Source organism: Eublepharis macularius, chromosome 7 (assembly GCF_028583425.1).
Source record: "Eublepharis macularius isolate TG4126 chromosome 7, MPM_Emac_v1.0, whole genome shotgun sequence".
NCBI lineage: Eukaryota > Metazoa > Chordata > Lepidosauria > Squamata > Eublepharidae > Eublepharis > Eublepharis macularius.
Window position 1 is genome coordinate 69,841,113 of NC_072796.1, and position 21,772 is coordinate 69,862,884.

The window sequence follows — 21,772 nt, forward strand, 5'->3', positions numbered from 1 at the left end:
CACTCTTCATGCATTGGATGTGAGGTGGGCCATTTTGTTTTATAAGGATAGGACGCAGTCCTTTCGCAAGGATTCAGCATTTTTTGTCTGTTATGCTGGTCCCAAGAAGGGGAAGGCGGCTTCATCTCAAACAATTTCTAGATGGGTATTAATGGCGATTAGGCAGTGCTATAAGTTGGCCAATGTCCCATGCCCTTTTGCCCTGCAGGCGCATTCCACAAGACCTCAGGTAGCTTCAGCTGCTTTCCTACGTGGGGTTCCTGTCGGTGACATCTGTCGAGCTGCTACATGGTCGTTGGAAGAGACCTTTGTGAGACATTATGTGGTGGATGTCAACACACGCAAAGAATCGGCTGTGGGGCAAGCAGTGCTCCAGTCCCTCTTCAGTTGAGAGTTCATCCCACCACCGGTTAAGTAGCTAGCTATTCTCCCAATGTGGGACTGCACTGAAGACCGTAGATGAAAACAGAGTTGCTTACCTGTAACTGCTGTTCATCTAGTTCTTTGTGCAGGCACACATTTGTGAACTCTTTGGTGTAAAAAAAAAAAGAGAGAGAACATGAGGAAAATTGGAACGTAATGTTAAAAAAAAACAAAAGGAGAGTGGTGGTGGCACAGGAGAACTGGGGAAAGGAGGGGGCCACCTCCTGGATCACGTAGCTGGCTGGGCGGGAAGAACCGGCTCAGACTGACTGTGGGAGAGGTCGCCCCCGCCCTTAATAGCCTAAAAGCTGGAAAGATCCTATTCCGAGCGGCTGGCCTGCGCAAGTGCAGTCCCCAGTGTGCCTTCACGAAGACCTAGATGAACAGCAGTTACAGGTAAGCAACTCTGTTTTTCATTGTTTCTGCATGACATGTTGTGTGACTCAGGACTAGACATGGGCACAAACACAAACAGAAAAAAAACCCCAAACATGGTGTTCGTTGTTCATTGCCATCCACAAACAACGAACATTGATAAACATGACCTGTTCACGAACATGTTGGTTGTTTGTGGGGGCCAGCAGTCTCTCCTCCAGCATCAAGATCCCTACCACACCACTCCCAGAAACCCTACCTGAGCAGGCAGCAGGAAATGTACCAGCACACCCACCCACCCCAAACCCCCCCACTTAGCCCCTCCTCCCTTCCAACCCATTTACCTGGCCCTTTAAAGATCCCTTTAAACTATCAGCTGGCAGGCGACGGGGGATTCCACCCTGCTGCCTGCTAGCTGATAGTTTAAACGGCCCTCTCCACCCACATGCAAGCAGCAGAGCCCTTTAAACATCCTCAGCCCCCACCCCCCCCTGCCCCATGCCAGCACTGAGGGGCTTCTTCTGCCTGGTGCGAATGGGGCGGGCAGATTCTCTCCGTCCCTCTTGCACCGGGCAGAGCTGGTGCCGCAGGGCTGCTTCTACCCTGTGCGAGTGGGGCGGGCAGATTCTCCCAATCCCACTCACGTCCGGCAGAGCTGGCGCCGTGGGGCTACCTCTGCCCGGTGCCAGTGGGGCAGGGAGATTCCTCCTGTCCCGCTAGCACCCGGCAGAGCAAGCGCCGCAGAGCTACCTCTGCCTGGTGCCAGTGGGGCGGGAGATTCCCCCCCCCCCCCCCCCGTCCTGCTTGCACCCTGCAAAGCCAGCACTGCGGGGCTGCTTCTGCCCCATGCGAGCAGGGCCGGGAGATTCTCCCTGTCCTGCTCGCACCCGGCAGAGCACTCACTGCAGGGCTGCATCTGCCCGGTGCCAGCAGGGCGGGGAGATTCTCCTCATGCCTCTGACACCAGGCAGAAGCAGCCTGGGGGCGCCGGATCTCCCAGGGCTGAGAGCGACGGGAAGATTCTCCCCCCTCCCACTGGGAGAGCGAGTGCGCTGGGCTGCTTATCCTTGTCTCTCTGACACTGGGCAGAAGAAGCCTGGTGGCGGCAGCCCTCCTGGTGCTGAGAGGGACGGGAAGCTTCTCCCCGCTCCCACTGGGAGAGGGAGCACACGGGGCTGCTTCTACCCGGTGTCAGAGGGACGAGGAGAATCTCCTCGTCCCTTTGACACCGGGCAGAAGAAGCCTGGCGGCGCCGGCCCTTCCGGAGCTTAGATGGACCCTCCCACCGGCAGAGCGAGCTCACCAGGCTGCTTCTGCCCAGTTTCAGAGGGATGAGGAGAATCTCCTCGTCCTTCTGACACTGGAGAGAAGAAGCCCGGCGCTCAGAGGGACGGAAAGATTCTCCCCCCCTCACACCAGGAGAACAAGCACTGGGCTGCTTCTGCCCCGTGTCAGAGGGACGAGGAGAATCTCCTCGTCCATCTGACACCGGGCAGAAACAGCCTGGTGCACTTGCTCTAACGATGGGAGAGGGGAGAATCTCTCCATCCCTCTAACCACTGGGAGGGCTGCCGCCACCAGGCTATTTCTGCCTCTCGCACCAGATTGCTCCAGCCGAGCAGCGCTGGCTCTCCCAGTGGCTGAGGGGTAGGGAGAATCTCCCGGTCCCTCTCGCATCAGAAGAGCTGGCGCCACCGCCTCCTCATCCCTCTGACACGCGCTTGCTCTCCCTTGTCCCTCTGACACCAGGCAGAAAAAGCCCGGCAGTGCTAGCCCTCCCAGTGCTGAGAGGGACGGGAAGATTCTCCCCTTCCCACTGAGAGAGCGAACGCACCAGGCTGCTTCTGCCCAGTGTCAGAAGGACAAGGAGAATCTCCCCAATGGGAGAAGAGAGAATCTCTCTGTCCCTTTAACCACCATGAGGGCTGCCGCCACCGGGCTATTTCTGCCTCTCGCACCAGGTTGCAGCAGCTGAGCAGCGCCTGCTCTCCCAGTGCCAGAGGGGTGGGGAGAACCTCCCAGCCCCTCTCGCATCAGAAGAGCTGGAGTTTCTGACACCGGCCAGAAGAAGCCCAGTAGCGCTGGCCCTCCCAGTGCTTTGAGGAACAGAGAGAGTCTTCCCCCTCCCACCAGGAGAGCGAACGCGCCGGGCTGCTTCTACCCAGTGTCAGAGAGATGGGGAGAATCTCCTCATCCCTCTGACACCAGGCAGAAGAAGCCCAGCGGTGGTGGCTCTCCCGGTGCGAGAGGGATGGGGAGATTCTCCCCACCCCTCTGGCACCGGGAGAGCCGGCACTGCTGGGCTGCTGCAACCTGGTGCGAGAGGGGCGGAGAGATTCTTCCTGTTCCTATCGCACCAGAAGAAGGGCAGCCGGCACTCAGCCACTCCTCTGGGAATCCCATTATGAACAGCTGATTCATCCCTGCCTAAGTTGCCACAGGAATTGATTGCAGGTGCCGGACTGTCTGGCTTGACGAACAGCAACGAAGGAGGCTTGCAACGACCACCTGTTCATTTAGAATGGGGCCTCACGAACAGCTTGTTTGCAAACAGCTGATCGGGGTGTTCGTGGGTTTTTCAGTTCGTAATGCTGTTCATGCCCATCTCTACTCAGGACTGTAAGTGAGAAATATGGGTATGAAAAAGGAAAAAGGCATGAGATACACATTTGATGAAGCGGCCTCCGAACAGAAGCTAGAATTAAAATGTGTTAGATTGCACAGTGCCACACGTTTCTTTTTTTCTGTGACAGACTTATTTGGCTATGCCTATGGTATGGGAAAAAGATCTTATATTCAGTCCTAGTCAATACACAATGTATGTGAAAGTTTTGAATTCTTACTCAGAGTGAAGCAACCTCGGTTGCTTCTGAAAGAGAACATTTGATTCCACTTTAGAACAACATAGCTACATTAAACAATCAAAAAATTTCCCACATTCTTACTGCTTGTAACTAGGATTTTTATTCATAATGATGCAACTTTGAAGAGTTACATCATTGTAAAGAAGTAAATAAAGTGAAAAGTATCTAATAAAAGAGAATTTGAGTCATGTACACTAAAGAGTTCCTGAAGCCATTTGTTGAGGGTCACACCATTTGGAGGCACATGCTATGGCAGGATAGATGGGTAGGTAGACCCCATCTCTGAGACACAAGCCTTTTTCACCCCTTTGCCACCCAGGCAAGTAAAGATTGGGAGTCCACTGCCACACACCACCTGTCTAGCCTCCACTACAGCAGGCAGAGAGCTCTGACCCAAATCCTCACAAGGTCCCCTCTATCCTCTTCCAGAAGCACCACTAGACAGGCACCCAGTATGTACCTCCTCTCACTCAGCAACAGCCCAGGGCTATTGGTGAAAAGGGAACTCAGATGTTACCTTCCCTGTATATATTCTGCCACCATTTAAACTCAGCCCATTTAAGGTGACCAGAGCGTTTGAGGTCTGTGGTTTTTTCCCCCCGCAGGCAACAAGTTCAAGCCAGCCAGGATTAAACAAAACAGAAACAGACTTTATTTAAACGATGGAATATAGAGTGAACAGATTTTAAACTAGCAAACATACTGTGGTTGAACAGGAAAGGTTTCAAGTAAAAGAACAGATTAATAGCTAACTATATTTCTGATGCTTTCTTAGCAGCATCTCAGAACCTTCTCTGTCTCCCCAAGCCTCCTTTTCCATCCTACGGACCCTCTTTCTCATTGGCCCAGCATTCCACCTGCTCCCATTGGCTGTCTGTCCTGTCTGTCACACATGCTATAGAGGATGAATAGTGATTCTAGATGTATACTATATAAGCCAGTATGACATAGTGTTAGGGAGTCAAAAAGAGATCAAGGAATCCCATGTTTAAGTCCCCACTTAACTAATGAAGCTCTCTGGATGACCTTGGGGCCATTCTGTCACAGCCCACTACCTCACAATATTTTTATAAAGAAACGGAGAAGAGAACTTATGTATGCCACCCTTAGCTCCCTGAAGGAATGGCAAAAGAAGATGTAATAAATAATAAACAAGAATGATATTAAGGAGATAATGGGTATTTCAGCTTGTTATCAAAGTGTAACCCCCTTTACACACTGCCAGCCACCAGAAATTTCACAGGTCTGGGGGCTTCACAAGCAGTTAAGGGCAGTCACTACACACTGCCTGTCTAGCCTCTAATTTTCAGACAGAGAGCCCTGACCCTAATCCACACAGGATACCTTCTCTCCTATTCCCACAGGCTCCACCAGGCAGGCAGCCCATTCGCTATATTTACTTCCCCTCACTTAGCTACTGCACTGGGCTATTGGGGAAAGGAAATTTAATGTTTACTTCCCATATATGTTGCCACCATTTAATTAAACTTGGCCCGTTGGTCGTGACCAGCATGTTCGAGGTTTGTGTGTGTGTATCTTAATTCCCCTCAGCTAACAATTTTAAGCCAGCCAGGAAAAAAAGTAGGAGTGAATAATTGAAACACATAAATATATGGTGATTAAACAGGGAATGGTTAATATGTAACAGAATAAATTATGCTGCTCCTCTCAGCAGCTTCCAAAACCTTCTCTCCCCAATAACTGCCTTTCAACGGACTCCAACTGTCACTGCCCCATGCTAACTCTCATTGGCTGTTTCTGAGGAGAAGCAGAGCTGGAACTAGTCTTGTCCGACACATGGAGTTACAAAGGCACTGGGATATCAGGGAATTCCAGCCTGTTGCAAGCCTTGCCATGGTAATTAGCAGCTGGTATTAATTACCTACAGAATTCTATAATATGTATGCCAAGGAATCTTAAAGAATTGTGGCTTACAGTCTTATCCAATACAGACTTATATGAATCTAAGCCCTTATAAATCAATTAACACAAACCTAATTTGGCATAGGATCAGGCTGCCAAGTAAATCTTGGTTTCATCTTCAGTAGTCTTCCCTAGTGTCTGGAAGACATATTTCTGTTGTCTTGTTTGTTTGTTCCCAGTAAAATAGCTTAATGATTTGTGTTCTGCCTAAATATTGGAGACAGATGGGGAAAATATTTACATTTTTGTTAATACAGGAAAAATGATGTTGTAAAGTACACAAACAATTATTTCCCTACTTCCTTTTATTCATTAGACCAAAGAAGAAAGAGAAAAAACTGAAAAACGTATATTTTTGCAGAAGGAAAGCTCTCCATACCTTGATTCTCAGGTAAAATAAACAGGGCTCAAATTCTTATGATTCTGAAGTATATCTTGTGATACCAATTACTCACTCATTGGTAGACAGGATCATGGGGCAGAATGGGGGGGGCGGCGGGATTAATAGCATGAAAAGGTCTGTGAGATCTCTTTGAGACTTACTCCCTAGAAACTCAGTAGATGGAGCGTAGACTCTCTTAATGTGATGTCTGTGTATGCGTGTATTTATATACTAAATACCCTTGCAAACCGTATACTAGTAATACAGTGTGAAAAAACCCCTCAGATCTCCATACATTACAGAAAATAGCATGTTTCCCAGTATATCCATACAGACTAGAAAGTTTCATCTCCTATGCCATATATTCCTATCATTCACAAGTTTATATTTATTTATTTATTTATTTACTTCATTTATGACCCCCCTTTTTCCCCAGTGGGGACCCAGACCACCTTACATCGTTCTCCTTCACTCTGTCTTCACAACAACCCTGTGAAGTAGGCTAGGCTGAGAGTGTATAACTTCCCCAAGGTCACCCAGCAAACTTCCATGACAGAGTGAGAATTTGAACCTGAGTCTCCTAGATCCTAGTCCTACACTCTAACCACTATACCTCGCTGGCTCACAATGTATTTGCCATAGGCAAATCTTTCACCATATAGACAGCGTGTACACCCACTGTTCCTAATGGATGTAGTAGAGTCCTCTTTCTTTCCCTGCCATCTCTGGCACATTCATTACTGCACATTCAGCCATTTTGTTGGACTGTTACTGGGAACCAGAAAACTGTGCACACTGTCTTTATTCCTAGAAATTGCATAATATGACTGAGTGGTAGGGATTGGGAAGGACTGGATGGGGATATAAGAGTTGCACCTACACTTTCAATTTCCAGTAACAGCCTATTGTGCTGCCTGCATGTCTGCTCATCGCTGTGTGCTAGGGTGGGGAGAGAAATAGGCCTGTGAAGCTGCAAGAGGATCGCTTTTCATCAAACTAATAGGCCGAACTATTCTTTCATTACTCCATATAAATGGGCACAGAGTTTAATTAAAATAACACATATCTCTCTCTTTGTACAACAGTCTTAATCATATTTATTTAGAAGCAAAAATGATTGATTCGATTGTGATATACTTCCAAGTAACTATACTTGGGATTGAATCTTTGGATTCCAATGTACAAAATGGCTTATTTGGATAATTGTAAATAAAGTTGTGTCCCCATAAAATTAAGCAGACTTTGTTAAGAACCTTGATATAAATATGCAGTATTTTCAGGAGCCAGTGTGTATTAAGAACATTACTAGGGCAGAGTGATTTCCTTCCTTTATGATTTATTTTGGATTTTACTTTCTACAAAGTTCAGTGTTTAAATTGTCTATAGGCTTTTGAAACCTATACAAGGTAGTATTCCCTAAGTTTATATTCTCAGCATGGTACCATAAATGTCCTAAAAGGTATTATATTTCACTTTCCTAACACAGAGATAAACCAATTAGCTGTTCTAATTTAGCTTTTATATTTCAAATATAGGGCACTGAGGATTGGGTTATTGTAGACAAAGTACCCACTGAGGTAGTTGATGGTGAATCGAAAACCATTGTGACATACAAATTAATGACTGTGAGCAGTAAAACTGGTGACATCCCAACCAAGCTTTTAAAACCCACTACCACTGATATGCAGACCTTTGAGGACTTGGAAGGTGAATTGCAGTTGAAAGATGAGAATAAGCAGAAAATGTACACCTTAGGAAAATCGTACGATACTGTCTCTGGGAAAATTGTAACCATGACCACTAAAGTAAAAGAGGGAGAAAAATGTGTGCCATCGCCACTTGAAGCATTACAAAAAATGGAAAGAGCAGCGCCAGAATCTGTGAAAATCATTCCCATAGTAGCAGAGTATGAAATTCTAGAACCAGTCACAGATGAAAATGCCAGAAGGTTATCTGATGCAAAAAGAAGGGTATCAGAATCATTGACTCCCATTAAAGAGGCAGACTCCCGGTTGCAGAGTCCTGAAGAGGAAGGTTTGAAGAAGACCCAGAAAATGGATCAGGATTTGCGGCTGCGTGATACAGTGGGGGACGTGCAGATGGCCGGAGCTGAGAAACCTCTTGACAGTGAAAGACTAAAAGGAGAGCCATTTGGTCGGAAAGATAAGACGAGTATATCAGAATGGAAATATTCCCGAGAGCCACCCTTTACCATTGCTACTGCTCACTATGTTACTGAATCATCAGCATCAAGAGTAGTGGTAACATGCAACTTTGCCACAGTTTAAAGATAAAAGCATGACTCTTTGGGCAATACCCTTACTACCCTGCCTTTCAGTCCTTTTGCTGCTTGGCTTTATGTTGACAACAGCCAACCCAGCTTCTTATTATTTCCTCATGGTTTGTCAATTAACACAATACAAAGCAGGCTTTTTCGGGCTTTTAAACTTTTAAAAATAATTGTTACTGAAATATAATATATTGCTGTGGCTTCTTTTGAAGGGGTAAAATGCTTCACAAATTCTAATGCTAACAACTTTGCTTTTTAGATTACTGCTTATAGTCATTACAAATATGTGCTCATTTATTTTCCCATTATTTTCCTCTCTGTATCCCTGCCACTTTTCCTCCTCTTCTCTGTTTTTGTCTCTACTTTTATCAATTAACATAGCCTGTGTATGTCTGTCTGTTTCTCTTTGTGTGTGTGACTCTACATTTCTCTGTCTATTTAGACAAAACAACTCTCCAGTGAAAAAACTTTGGATGGTTCAGATATCTTCACTTTAATAGAATCTGCAAGAAAACCAACTGAGTTCATAGGAGGGGTTACATCTACTTCACGTAGCTGGGCTCAGGTGGCCGTTTGATTCCATCTTTAGATTTTAATATGGGCATATGCTTTTGGGAGAAGGGGAACGTTCCTTATATTTTTCATATAAGTGTATGATCTCACTTATGTACTTACATTTCCTCAGAAACTGCATCCTGGGAAAGAGTTCTTGCCTCTTAGGCTTGAATCACATACAAAAAACACAGGAAAATTTGTTTTGCTTGATTGTAGTCATTTCGTTTGCTTGAGGATTGATACATGCGAATGCTATGCAATCTTTTATAATTACAAATACTAAGGTCTATATACAACTAAAGCTACACCAACATTCAAACCTAAGAAGGTGGGCAAATTTAGTAGCTTTACAGTGCTATCCTAAACTGAGTTACTCCAGGGTAAGCCCATTGAAATCAATGGGCTTAGACTGGAGTAATTCTGCTTAGGATTGCACTGGTAGTAATGTAATACATTGCTATATACATTATACATCACATTGACTTATGATATTAACTTTTTCTATTATGGTTCAAGGCTGAGGGAACCCATTGTATTGGGAATATGCCTCCAGTTGCTGCTGGCAAGATCTCTAGGCTTTGCTGACCCCATTTGGGGTGTGTGTGTGTGTTCAAATGATGCTAGCAGACAGTAGGGTCATGGGTAGAGTTGCGTACCAAAAACAAATTCCAGGAAATCCAGATCTGTGTTTTGGGGATCCCCCCCAAAATTCAGAATTTCTGAAATTTGGGAGAGATTCTTTGATGCGGTTAAGACTGATGAGAGAATCCTGGATTTATTCAGCCATTGTTCTTTATGGGGGAAACTTATCAAGGGCTATCCAGGGGAGCTGTGGGTGGCATTTTTCAAGTGAATTCAACCAAATTTTCAGCTAACCTACTCCTGTCCTGACTGTTCTCTAAAGCCCCCCCCCCCCAAAGTTTCAGGAAGATTGGACCCCGGGGTCCAATTCTGTGGGCTCTTGAAGAAGGTGCCCCCAGCCACTCTCCATTGTTTCCTTAGGGGGGAAACATTTTCAAGCAGACTTTCAGACAGAAACACACAGAGGCAAGATGGCCAGTGGCCAAAGGCGCACTCTCAGTGCAAGAGGAAACCCAACAGAGTCAAACTGAAGCAAGAGAATGGATGGAATCCCCCTAGAACCAAAGTGAATCAAGGGGACCAGTATGAAACCAGAGAATCATGTCAAAACAGTAAATTCCATCCAAACCAAACTGAAGCAAGAAGAACCAAAGTGAATCAAGGAGACCAAAACCAAACTACAGAATCATGTCAAAACAGAGAATTCCACCCAAACCAAACTGAAGCAAGGGACACTGTTACAACTTAGCCCAACTGAACCAGTGTCATTCACAGAAGCCAGGCACACAAGGAGAGTTCCTGCACATATTGGTCATCCACTCCCCCTTCTTTGCCCCCATCCCCTCCCCTCCCCTACCTGAAAAAGGCAGAAGTTCAAGAGGGAGCCAGTCAAAGGCTGAAGCCACATTTCCGGGATTTATCTGGGGGTCTGGATCCAGGATTCTCTGGTTTAGAGTCGCAAAAGCCAGATGGTAAAAATCTGGCCAAACCTGGATTGCACTCCCCTAGTCATGAACTTCCAGGAGTGAAGATGACCTCAGCGCTCCACAACCAGGTTTCTTCTTTCTCATCTTAGCTGGGAGTCAATAGGCTTGGGCTGGTACCCTCAAGCAGGGGATAAGACTGGTTTTACAGAAGGAAATCTACCTAGCACTAAAGGTTCTCTAAGGACATCAAAGAAGGGGGGGGAAGCTGTAGCACACTCAAGTCAGCTGGGAGGCTGTGAGCACAGCTAAACACCCATAGAAGAAATAAAAGCTTCCCCTCCTCACATCTAGTCTTCAGAGCATGGAGACGGGTAGTTGCAAAAGGGGCAGTTGGACTCATAAACAGGGCAGCAGGAAATCTCTACTTAGCAATGAGAAAGCGTGTTAGCATGTGTGGAGCTCTTCTATTGAAGATTCAACTCTTGTCCCTCTTCCCTAAAACATGTTCTGCCATATGAATCCTCTGTAAGCGCAGGGATGGTATTCCTTATCCAGTCTCTCAGGATAAATGGCTCAGCAAAATTCCTTATCCAGTCTCTCAGGATAAATGGCTCAGACATTAGCACACGTTCTCTATATGCTGATATCCTGTAAGGACATTGATCCATGGATCAGATTCAGTATAACTCAACTATAGAAGTATGACTTTCCTTTCAGGCTCACATAACCAAACAGGAATAACACCTTGTAACCATCCCCTCCAGACTATGTTAGGAAGTTGTATTGTGACACAAAAGAATGTCCTAAAGAATCACCAGGATGGTCCTGATCACAGCGGATGCTAGTCTACTTGGTAGGGGAAGCCATTTTCAGGGAACAGTGACACAGGGAAACTGGTCAGACTCAGAATCCAGAATGAGCATCAACTGGCTAGACCTTAGAATAATTTGACTCTGACTTCTTGCCTTCCAGTAATGCCTAAAGAGCAAGGTCTGTTAATCCATATAAACAATACGTCAACCAAAGGAGGAACCTGTTCAAAGTCTCTTCATGCAGAAACAAGTAAGATCATGATGGGATCAGAACAATATAGAGAATCAATCAAATCTGTTCTTCTGGCAGTGGTCTGAAAGTCACAACAGATTGTCTCAGCAGCAGAATGCTGGGCCAGTCCAAATGTAATTTACATCCCTAAGTCTTCAGATAAATTTTTCAATAGTTTGGGAAAGTGGCCATTGATCTCTTTGCATCCCTGGACAACAGATAAGTAAAGAACTTCACCTTCAAGACCAAGTGCAACCAAGCACAGGCTGTAGATGTTGCATGCTGCTGGTCCCAAGGTCTAGTGATCTATGGATGAAGCTGGTTCCACTGATCATCCAGTGAATACTATATCTGAAGGCAGAAGCAATCCTCATTGCATCATTTTGGCTTCAAAGACACCAGTTCCATGGCCTTCTTAGGTGGCCCTCTTAACCTGAATGGTGGCTATCAAAGCCCCCAGGCCTCCTAGTTTGATCTTGATCTTCTTTCATAACCAGACCTCCCCAAACTGACAGACTAGAAGTTGTGTAGCACCAGTTACATGGGCTAAGGTACTCCAAGGAGGTTATTGCCATACTAACAGTGTCATGCAAGACTTCTACCCATAGGGCCTGCAATAACATATGGGAAAGCACATGCATACATGCATAGCAAAGGAAAGGAAAGGTTTTCCTGCCCCAGTACAGCAGTCTGCTTTGAAACGCCATTTTTTTGATAAATAAAGGGGGGGGGTTGCATATATGTCAGATTTGACATAATTTTAGAGTTTCAGTTCAACTTCATGAATGTTAAAAAGTTGCTTTTGCATTTGATACAGGCATACTCTTAAATACTAATGAATTTTAAAGCAGCAACACTAAGTGTCTTTTATATACCACCTTTTGCAGCCAAAATAGTTTGTAATGATGAGTTACGACTTTGGAGGATAAAATATAATTTGTAAGGGGGGCATCCAGTCGCCTGCGGCATTCTTTTATTCCCCTCCTCCATGCAGTGTTCCAGAGTGACAGTGCAAACTTAAGCATATATACTCAGAAGCAAATCCCACTGCATTTAGTGGTTTATTCCTTACAGATTAGGTTTGCAGCCTCAAAGTTCTAATGATAAGTGAAGGGAGGAGACAGGATCAAATCCACAATCATTGTATTTTTAATGATAAATACTTTTGGTTCAGTATCTTAGAATATTTCCATATCCAGAACCAATGTGGAACACTAATCTACAATTAAAGAAATTATTATTAATTGTACTGTGCCTTACTGTCTCTTCATTCTGTGAATCTACTACATTTTTTTATCATTCACATTCCTCAGGGATCAGGAATGAATACAATTGTGTGAGGTAGACTGGGCTGAGAACTAATGATGGGCCCAAAATCACACAATGAGCTTTTTGGTTGGACAGAGATTTAACACAAGGTATCCACAATCCTCGTTCAAAACTCTAGCCCATTTTGTGCTAAGACCATTGGAGGGGATGAAGAGCTGATTTGGCCCCTTAACTGAACACCCCTGAGCTAAACCACCTGCCCCAATTTGCTATAGGTAAGCAAAATGTTGCCATTATTGGTATGTGTTGCTTTTGTTCTTCTGGGCTTTTAATCCTTTCAAGCAGTCTTGAAGGCAAAGATGGTCTGGACTAGCAAACAGAATTCTTCCATCCATTGATAGAATATCAATGAGGAAATCACTTCACATATTCATATACTCCCTGGCAGCATTTGGCAGAAAGGACAGAACATGTTCACAGTTTGAATTACATTCCCGCCCTGGGCCTGAACTGCTTTTCTAGATCCCAGACTGACCCACCCCTGAACCAAAGAGGAAAGGAAAATTTGTTCATCAGCCATGAATTTCCATTTTCTGTGGTTCCAGAATGGTGCAGTCTTCCCTCCTTCTTTCTACCCCTCCCCTCTCATTCAAGCCATGCAATACTCTCCAGCTTGACAAGTACTGAAAATCTTGGAGTGGTTTCTGAATAGGAGAGCCTCCCCAGATCTTTACCAGGCTTAGACAGTTTAAGTCCTGTAGAATGTCCTCTTCTGTTACTGTTTTTTTACTTCTTATTTTCTGTGATTGCTGGTTTGACAGATATTGGAATGTGTTTTCTTGGGGTTTTATTAACCTTTAAAGTTTTTTTTCAAGAAATGGCCTGGGAGCATTGTGGAAAACCCCTCCCATTAGGGTCAGCAAAACCTCACAATCCTGTCTGCAACAATGGAAGGGCTGGCACTTTTCCAAGAGGGCAGACTGCGTCACCCTTGAACCACTGAGAATGAAAATTCACAATTCCCCCCCCCCTTTTTTTTTTCTTTGCAGAGAACACAAGCTAAGACTGATCAGGAGGTACATTCCAGTGAAACGGTGACAGAGGAGCAGCAGGAAGAGGAGACGATGAAGAAGGTTGTGCAGGAAACTATAATGGTCGAGGAGAGACGTGTGATGAATGTGCATGCAAGTGGGGATGCTGCTAATGTTGCTGGCGTTCAGCTGGATGCTGCAGCACAGGCAGTGTCTCGTATGGCTTCTGGCATCCAAGGGAAGGAGGGCTGTGCTGTGACTGAGGGGTCTAAAGAGGGGCAAAGGCAGGAGGCTCTGCAAGCTGAAACCAAACAGGAAGGAACTGCTTCTGTTTCTCATGATCAAGAGGAGGAGCAGAGTGCAACAGCCCAAGTTTTGGATGCACTGGAAAGAAAACCTCTTTTTGAGGTAATGAATAACTTCTAATGAGTCAGTTCTACAAAAATCATAAACGGATACATTCTTTACATTAAATTCTTCATGAAGTTACATGTTGGGCGTCATTGCTGTAAGTGAGCAGTTTGTTTCTCCTCTTAGGATAGGGCTGCTTCTCAGCAATTGTTTCTTCCATGGATGGCTATCACACAGAAAAGCTGTTTAGACTGTACTACACTATAAAATATATGAAGATTGTCCATGTATTTATTTCTCTGCATATTCACTCAGTGAAATACATGTGACAGCATATACATTGCATAAAAGCCGTTTTCCTACTTGGATGGGTGTGATCTTTGTAGGAAACCTCACATGTGAAGTAGTCCATATTGCCTGTGCATGGCAGTTTTGAAGCCTACTGCTGGTTTCTGCTTTCTGCTTTGAGTTCAGGCATCTTGTAGGTTGCCAAAAACAACATGTGCTGCAGCTGCTGAACATCAGTGCCTAACCATGATAGCCTTGTGACACGAGACAGCAGTGGGCTGTTCTACAGAAAGATTAACATCTGTTGATCTTTCTTATCTAGGCAATAAGCTTTCCCCCTCCACTTCTCCAGTTTGGAAATAGTTTTCTATACAGCGTCCCTGCTAATTAAAATTTTGTCCTCTAATTGTCATGTATATGATCTTAATGAGCTTTTGATTGTATTGAAGTAAAATAAGCTTATGTAGAACTCAGTAATTAAAAAAACAAAAATTAAGCTAAAAATTACAAAGCTCACTTTCTTTAAATATGTTCTATATTAAATACAATCCTGCTTTAGATATGTATGTTGCTCTAAGCTGCTGCTGATGCCTATTTGAGTGTATTGTCTTACAATGGATATCTTGTGTTCTTAATATGCAGTAATAAAAAACATTATTTATTTTACTCCACAATTATTTCAGAACTCTATAACTTTAATATACCTTAAAATTACTTTTTTTCATTGAAATAGTCACCAGTTGTGAAGACTGAAACAATTAGTTTTGGAAGTGTTTCTTCAGGTGGGGAGAAAATGGAAATTTCTATGAAGGAAGTGCCCATCATTCATACTGAAACAAAAACTATTACATACGAGTCATCTGAGGTAAGAAATTCTATAAAAAAAATTTTACTTAGGAATTACAGAACTTTACTAGATACTAAAAGAGTGGCATATGATTAAATGCATATAAATTAAAACTTTATTGGATTTATACCTTTAAATGTTGGCATTGTATGATGAATATATTTCTCTTTCACTTGTGATGTAGTTAGTTTTCGCAGCCTGTTGTTTTGGCTTGGCTTTTTTCCATTATACTCTCCTTTGTGCATATTAATACCAATACAGCATAAAAATCCCAAGCCTGACAAGTCAGATATTGTTGAAGGCCTTTTGTAGCAGAGGCATGTCTTTAACAGGTGGCAGTAGCATCCACATTTCCCTGGCAAGGAAGTTCCAGTTTAGAGGTGGCAGCTAAGACTACCCAAAAGGCCCCTACTATTTGCATATCAGAAAAAATAGGTTCCAGCAGCCACATCCCCAAACAGTATCAGATATTGATAGAAGCAATCCATCAGGTACTCTGGGCATTCAGAGTCTTAATGGTCAAAAACAGCAGTTTGAATTGGATGTGGAAACAAATCAGAAGCCAATGTAATTGATATAATGCTGGTTGTATGTGTTCATTTCTGTAAACACTCTGGTCAACTCGTTTTGCTGCAGCTGATATTTCTGGATTGTCTGCAGAGACAATGGCCCTTTTCACACTGCTTACCTGCTGCCGCACCGTCGCAAAATAGCGCACAAAAAATGCGGAAGATAGCATCTTCTCGTGAGAGTTTCGCGCAATGTCGCGCAAAACTCTCGCGAGAAGACGCTACCTTCCGCGTTTTTTGCACGATATTTCGTGGCATTGCGGCAGCAGGTAAGCAGTGTGAAAAGGACCAATGTACATAGAATGCATTATGGTTGTATATTCTGGTTGTTCTGAAGACATGTATGACAATGGCCAGGGTAGACTGGTGAACCAAGCTCTAAGCTACCCACCTGTGCAACCTATTTGTCTAAGGACAGTGAAGACATCTAGGAGTACTCCCAGGCTGCATAGTTTATCTTTGAGACAGTAGTCCAACCTCATCCAAAACAGTTTACACCTATTGCCATATTAGATTTACTACTATCAACAGCACTTCTGTATTGCCTGAGGGCCAAGCTACAAGTGACAAATGACACTTGAACGGCAAGTGGATTGAGTGGAGGGCAAGTGAACAGGGAGAAATACACTTGCCGTTCAAGTGTCATTTGTCACTTGTAGCTTGGCCCTGAGTTAATCTCCAGTTTGTTCATTCTCACCTAATTCCTCGACTGTTTCCAGATGCTAACATTTTCACTGTCTCCATGGAACAGAAAGGAAAAAAAGAGCTCAATGGCATCAGCATGTTGAGCATGTTGATGGCATTTAACTAAAAATATCTGGATGAGATCCCAGTGGCTTTATATAGAAGTCAAATATCATGGGGGACAAGATAGAACCTTGTGAAACCCCACAAGATAGAGGGCAGCATGCAAAACAGGTCTCTTAGCAACACCCTACTGGAAACTGCCCTTCAAGAAGGACAATAATAGCAGTGTTCCCAAAGCCCATTCAAGCCATCTGGTCCAGGATACTAGGATTGATTGTATCAAAAGACACTAAACTATAGATTAGTATCTTCCAACTTTTAAAGATATTTTAATTATACTTTTGTTCATTTGTTTTCACTAGGCAGATCCTTGTGCTGATTCAGAGCCAGGAGTTCTGATGAGTGCACAGACCATCACATCTGAAACTACCAGTACTACAACTACTACACACATTACCAAAGTAAGTTTCTGAGAAATATGTACTCAAAAACAGGTTGGACTTTTATGACATGGTTAAAAAAATGGATAACTAAAGGCTAAACCTGATAAAATGTTGAAAGATCTTTTCTGCTGTTATACATACTAACTATGGAGTCCTTTATTCGGATTGAGATGGCGGGATATCTGTTCCCCTCTGCCACTTTCCTGGCTTCAGATGGCTCCATAGTGCTGATATTTGCCCCTTTGCCTGAATTTACCTAAATATTTTTTTTCCTCAGCAAGATAAAATTCAGCTCCAGGGGGCTGTTTGTAATTGGAAAAATGATGCTGCAGGAAATAGTTATCTCAATTTCCCCCATATCACAGTCCAATTCAAGCCCCCTACAGCATCTTATTTTGTGGCCCTGGGCCAAGGAAATCAAAGTCCCCTGTCTCCCCCGAGTCTCATTTAGGTGAGTTAATATTACATGGTAGATTCTGGAACAATTGTATGAATTACTGAACAGAACATCTATACTTTGTCGAAGGCTTTCACGGCCAGAGAATGATGGTTATTGTGGATTTTCCGGGCTGTATAGCCGTGGTCTGAGAGATCTCTGACTTTTGGTGCTACACCTCTGAAGATGCCAGTCACAGCTGCTGGCGAAACGTCAGGAACTAGAATGCCAAGACCACAGCTATACAGCCCGGAAAACCCACAACACAACATCTATATTGTTTGCCACTACTCACTCTGGAAATAGGTAAGCAAGGCCCCACAAACATGATTGACAGTGGCAACTAGGTATTTAATTCTGGTGACCATGGAAAATCTTCAGTACACTCCACCACAAGAGTAAGATGTTTGCTAAATGCTGGTGTCCAGGACGATAGCATATGCCTGTTATCAAACAGTGCTAGCTGATCATGTGCTCGACACATCATCATCATGGGCTAGCAGAGATTGCAACACACAGTGCATATCCCTTTAAACACCAGGCAGTGGTTGTAAAAACTTTACACTTATTTTGCTGGACATTGGGATCAAAGGTTAACTACCAGTGTTTGTTAGTGTGTATTTGTTTCCTTTAGACAGTGAAAGGAGGCATATCAGAGACAAGAATTGAAAAAAGAATAGTCATCACAGGCGATGCAGACATTGACCATGATCAGGTATAGTATATATAAGCTATAAATTAACCCACAGTCTAACTACGTTCTAACTATATATCTAAAGACCATGTTAGTATTAGCATGCCTTTAAAAATGGATTAGTCTTTAGATCAAAGATGATATTCCTGTTTTGATTCACTTTTCCTCATTTGCAAACTGTGTAATTTATCATGAATCTCTTCACCTTGCTACTGATCATGCATGTTCCACCTCCTTCTTGTTTTTGCCCTTCTGTGGTTTCCTTGGGCTAGGCGCTGGCTCAGGCAATTAAAGAGGCCAAAGAGCAGCACCCTGACATGTCAGTGACCAAAGTAGTGGTACATAAAGAGACTGAAATCACACCAGAAGATGGGGAGGATTGACCACAGGTAAGAGGCTGAGATTTTTCCCAGGCACTCACTGGGCTGGCATGTGACAAAGGCATTTCTTCTTTCATAATTCATCTCTAACCCTCTATATTCTCTCTGGCATTTATAGCACATTTGATGGAAACAATGAGTCTGAAATTTACCTTAAGCTTATGAGGTCCCAGCCCCCTTCCCATTGTGACAATGCCAGTTAGAGAAATAGAATAAATCCATTTGCTTGTGCCTGCTTGCTAGTTGCTATGCATTTTCCATAGTCCAATACATGCCAAAATAATTTCTGAAGACAGCATACATATATGGCTTGTGGGGCAGCAGGGAAACGTTTTTAACTGTAAATACTTATTTGTTTGTTAATGGGTTCGTCCTAGCATATTATTGAATTAATAGAATTGTAGGCTTTTACTGCCAAGTTGTCTGGATATGGTTGAGCCACTTTTAAATGTTATCTTAGTTAACTTGTTGTAAGCACGGATCTAGGTATCTTTATCTGCTATGCATTGTTTCTTGAGGAGAGACAATACAGCTTTCCTTGTCTGCTATTCTTCAACAAAGGCATGCTGACAGTCTAGCTGAACAGGCATCTTGAAAGTATTTCAATTGTAATTTGCATGTGCTAGAATACATTCTGCATACTAACATGCTATGCAAGAACCCGTAATACTAGCATCTTCTGTAGGTGGCTTTGAATGTTGCGTGCAAAAAAAAATGTTTTTTTTCCTGCTTTGTGTGAACTGACAGCAACAGTTTCAAGCAATATGTAGTCCCAAATCTTGACAGAAATCTTACTTTGCGTATGGAAGAATGGGACTCTCCAGTGGTTTGTTGGGACTTTCTAAATAGATTTACAGGCTTCTAGCTGCAAGTGAAGATAAAATAAAGATTAAAAGAACTTCTGAGGTGGGATATTCCCAGTAGATCAAAGAACACATTTCATTGATGGGTCTCCTTTGCAAAGTATTTAGGAACTATGGGCATAAAAATATGTATTAGTGGCACAGCATCACTGAATACAATTGTTGCCTTACATTGAGTCAAACCATTGCTCCATCTGGTTGAGTAAAACCTACTCTGATGTACAGTGGCTCTCTAAATTTCATGGAAAAATCTTTCCAGCTCATGTAAGGGATTGAACCTAGGACATTCTGCATGTGGGGCATGTGCCACATTACTGAGTTATAAGAAACTAAAGCTGATTACTCCTTTTTGCTGCAGTTTCAAATCTTGTCTAGGTATTTGTTTACTGAGTTATAGTTCACTCTCCTAAGGACTTACTGCAGTTTTTCCCTATAAAATTATGCTGAGTCCCAGCATAATTTTACGGAATTTTTGCATATTGCTTTAGAAAACTTGAATGCCTGAACCTTATGCCTGACCCAAGTCATTGGACTCAAAATAATTTTTGAAACGGTCTTGCTGTAAAGAGTTAATTCTACTAGACTAGGCTGCTTGTAGCTTGGTCATTTCTGACCATGATCTGTTTGAATTAATTCACAGAATTTAACTACATTCTCTCTGCTGCAGGAATAACGTAGCTTTCATATGGATTCAGTCGTGTACGTCATTGGGAATAACAGAACCTACATGGAGTCTTGGTTCTACCCAGCAGGCTTACATCTTTCCAGAGAAAAATTCAGTGCGGAAGAATTGATCTTGATTGCTACTAAGGTCACTGGCAGAAATATTGTCCCCATTTACAGCAATCTGAATCAGCATTAGCAACCAATATTGCATGAAGCAACAAACAAATTACAAAAAAGCAGCATTTTGATTTTCCAAAACTAAGTTTCCATCTATACCTGCACGTTCATCACCACTATAAAACAGCGATCTCATGTTACACATAAACAATTCATGCCTTCACAAATTATTGGAAGTATAAACAGATCACAGTTTCTTAGGTGGCAAAACTTTTGTTTAAGGTAATTGAAGATTACCCTAAAATGCTAAAAGCTGTATAGGTACTGTGTATAATGTTTTATCACCTTAGATGTGCCAATAACACAATTTATTCAGTAAACAGTTTGAATTATATACTTGTGTCATCTGGTTTCATTATCGTCCAATAAACAATGATCAATCTCTAATGATGTTTAAATATTTACAAAATGTGCTTTGTTTACCTGATTTTAAACGTTTAATAGGTAGTAATAATTTTAGATTATTCAAAGTTTAAAGTTAGAATTTTTCCACCATTCACAAATACTTCTTATAAATTATGTTGTGATTATTTTAAAATGTATGCTTTCCTTAGCATTACAGTATTATTACTCTGAAAATATTTCCCTTTAGTTCTCAAAGAAAATGTTTCTTTTCAGAGTGTGGTTGCATTTTCCTATCTAGGACAGAGTTAAGCCTTAAACTGTACAGAACACCTACTGAAAAATTCTTTGGTATTTGGTTTTTCACATTCATTTAAGGGATACTGTCTTCATTGCACTGTCAGTCACATCACAACACATGGTGAATGTATGTTTCTGCATAGTGAAATAAAAGTGGTAAATGCATCCAAATTTGTATTGGTCTGTGTCTAAAAACATGTTTTCTGTTATCAAAACTTCAATATCATTTGTATGATATAAAAGACATTTTAATGTGCATAACAGATGTTCTTCCATCATGTCACACAGCTATTTATACAGCTAAAACAGAAAATCAGAGGCCTGAAAAATAGTGTAAACGAATTCCTGTACAATTGTGTACATAGGACAGGTGCCCTCCAACCTCTTCTGTATTATATCGCTGTGAAACGTGCTTCACGTAAACTAAACAAGAGTATAATCAACTATTTTTTGAGCGCTGGGCTGGGAAAAAATCCTTTTGTATTTTCCGTTCTAAATCATGAGAAAATTACCCATTTCAAGTAAGTACTCTGGGCACAATCCAGCCAAAGTTAAGCACTCGTTCAGTTCATTTCAATAGGATGAGATTTTAAAAATGTTTAACTTTGGGCAGATTGTGCCATTGACTATTTTGGATTAGTTGCTCAATTACTTCACAATATTCTTTACAGAAAAAATGTAATAAAGTGCATTTTATAGAACTATCAAAATACGTAAGGGACCATATGTAAGTCAACTTTTGCTGGTAAAAACTAAGTACATAAATATTTCCAACTTAATAAAGTGACAGGAGCTTCTGTGAAGTAAGACCAACTCTTTAGGGTAGATTAAATGGAATAAATATTTTTAGAGAATATATATATATATGAAGGAAAATATAGAGAAAAACTATATAAAAATAATAGACCTAGAACAATAGTTTTTGTATGGATGGAATTCGAGTGTTCAGTGATTTTCTTGTAATCTTTACAGTATTCACCAACTGACTTAGGACTTCGTTGGGAT

At 42.5% G+C, this 21,772-nt stretch overlaps 1 protein-coding gene across 5 annotated transcripts in view; it reads left to right on the forward strand.

Annotated features, from left to right (window-relative positions):
- The window catches only part of EPB41L3 (erythrocyte membrane protein band 4.1 like 3), a 181,944-nt gene extending 161,012 nt beyond the window's left edge, over positions 1 to 20,932 (forward strand). For 2 of the 5 annotated variants that reach the window (XM_054984569.1, XM_054984570.1), the window contains exons 16-22: positions 5,902 to 5,976; positions 13,683 to 14,072; positions 15,037 to 15,168; positions 16,829 to 16,927; positions 17,980 to 18,060; positions 18,312 to 18,428; positions 19,950 to 20,932. In XM_054984569.1, coding sequence (XP_054840544.1) covers positions 5,902 to 5,976; positions 13,683 to 14,072; positions 15,037 to 15,168; positions 16,829 to 16,927; positions 17,980 to 18,060; positions 18,312 to 18,422 — 888 coding nt within the window. In that variant the 3' untranslated portion in view covers positions 18,423 to 18,428; positions 19,950 to 20,932. The remainder of the gene's footprint in view (positions 1 to 5,901; positions 5,977 to 13,682; positions 14,073 to 15,036; positions 15,169 to 16,828; positions 16,928 to 17,979; positions 18,061 to 18,311; positions 18,429 to 19,949) is intronic. The other 3 variants (XM_054984574.1, XM_054984573.1, XM_054984571.1) reach the window with 3 other exon arrangements.
- The last annotated feature ends 840 nt before the right edge of the window (positions 20,933 to 21,772 follow it).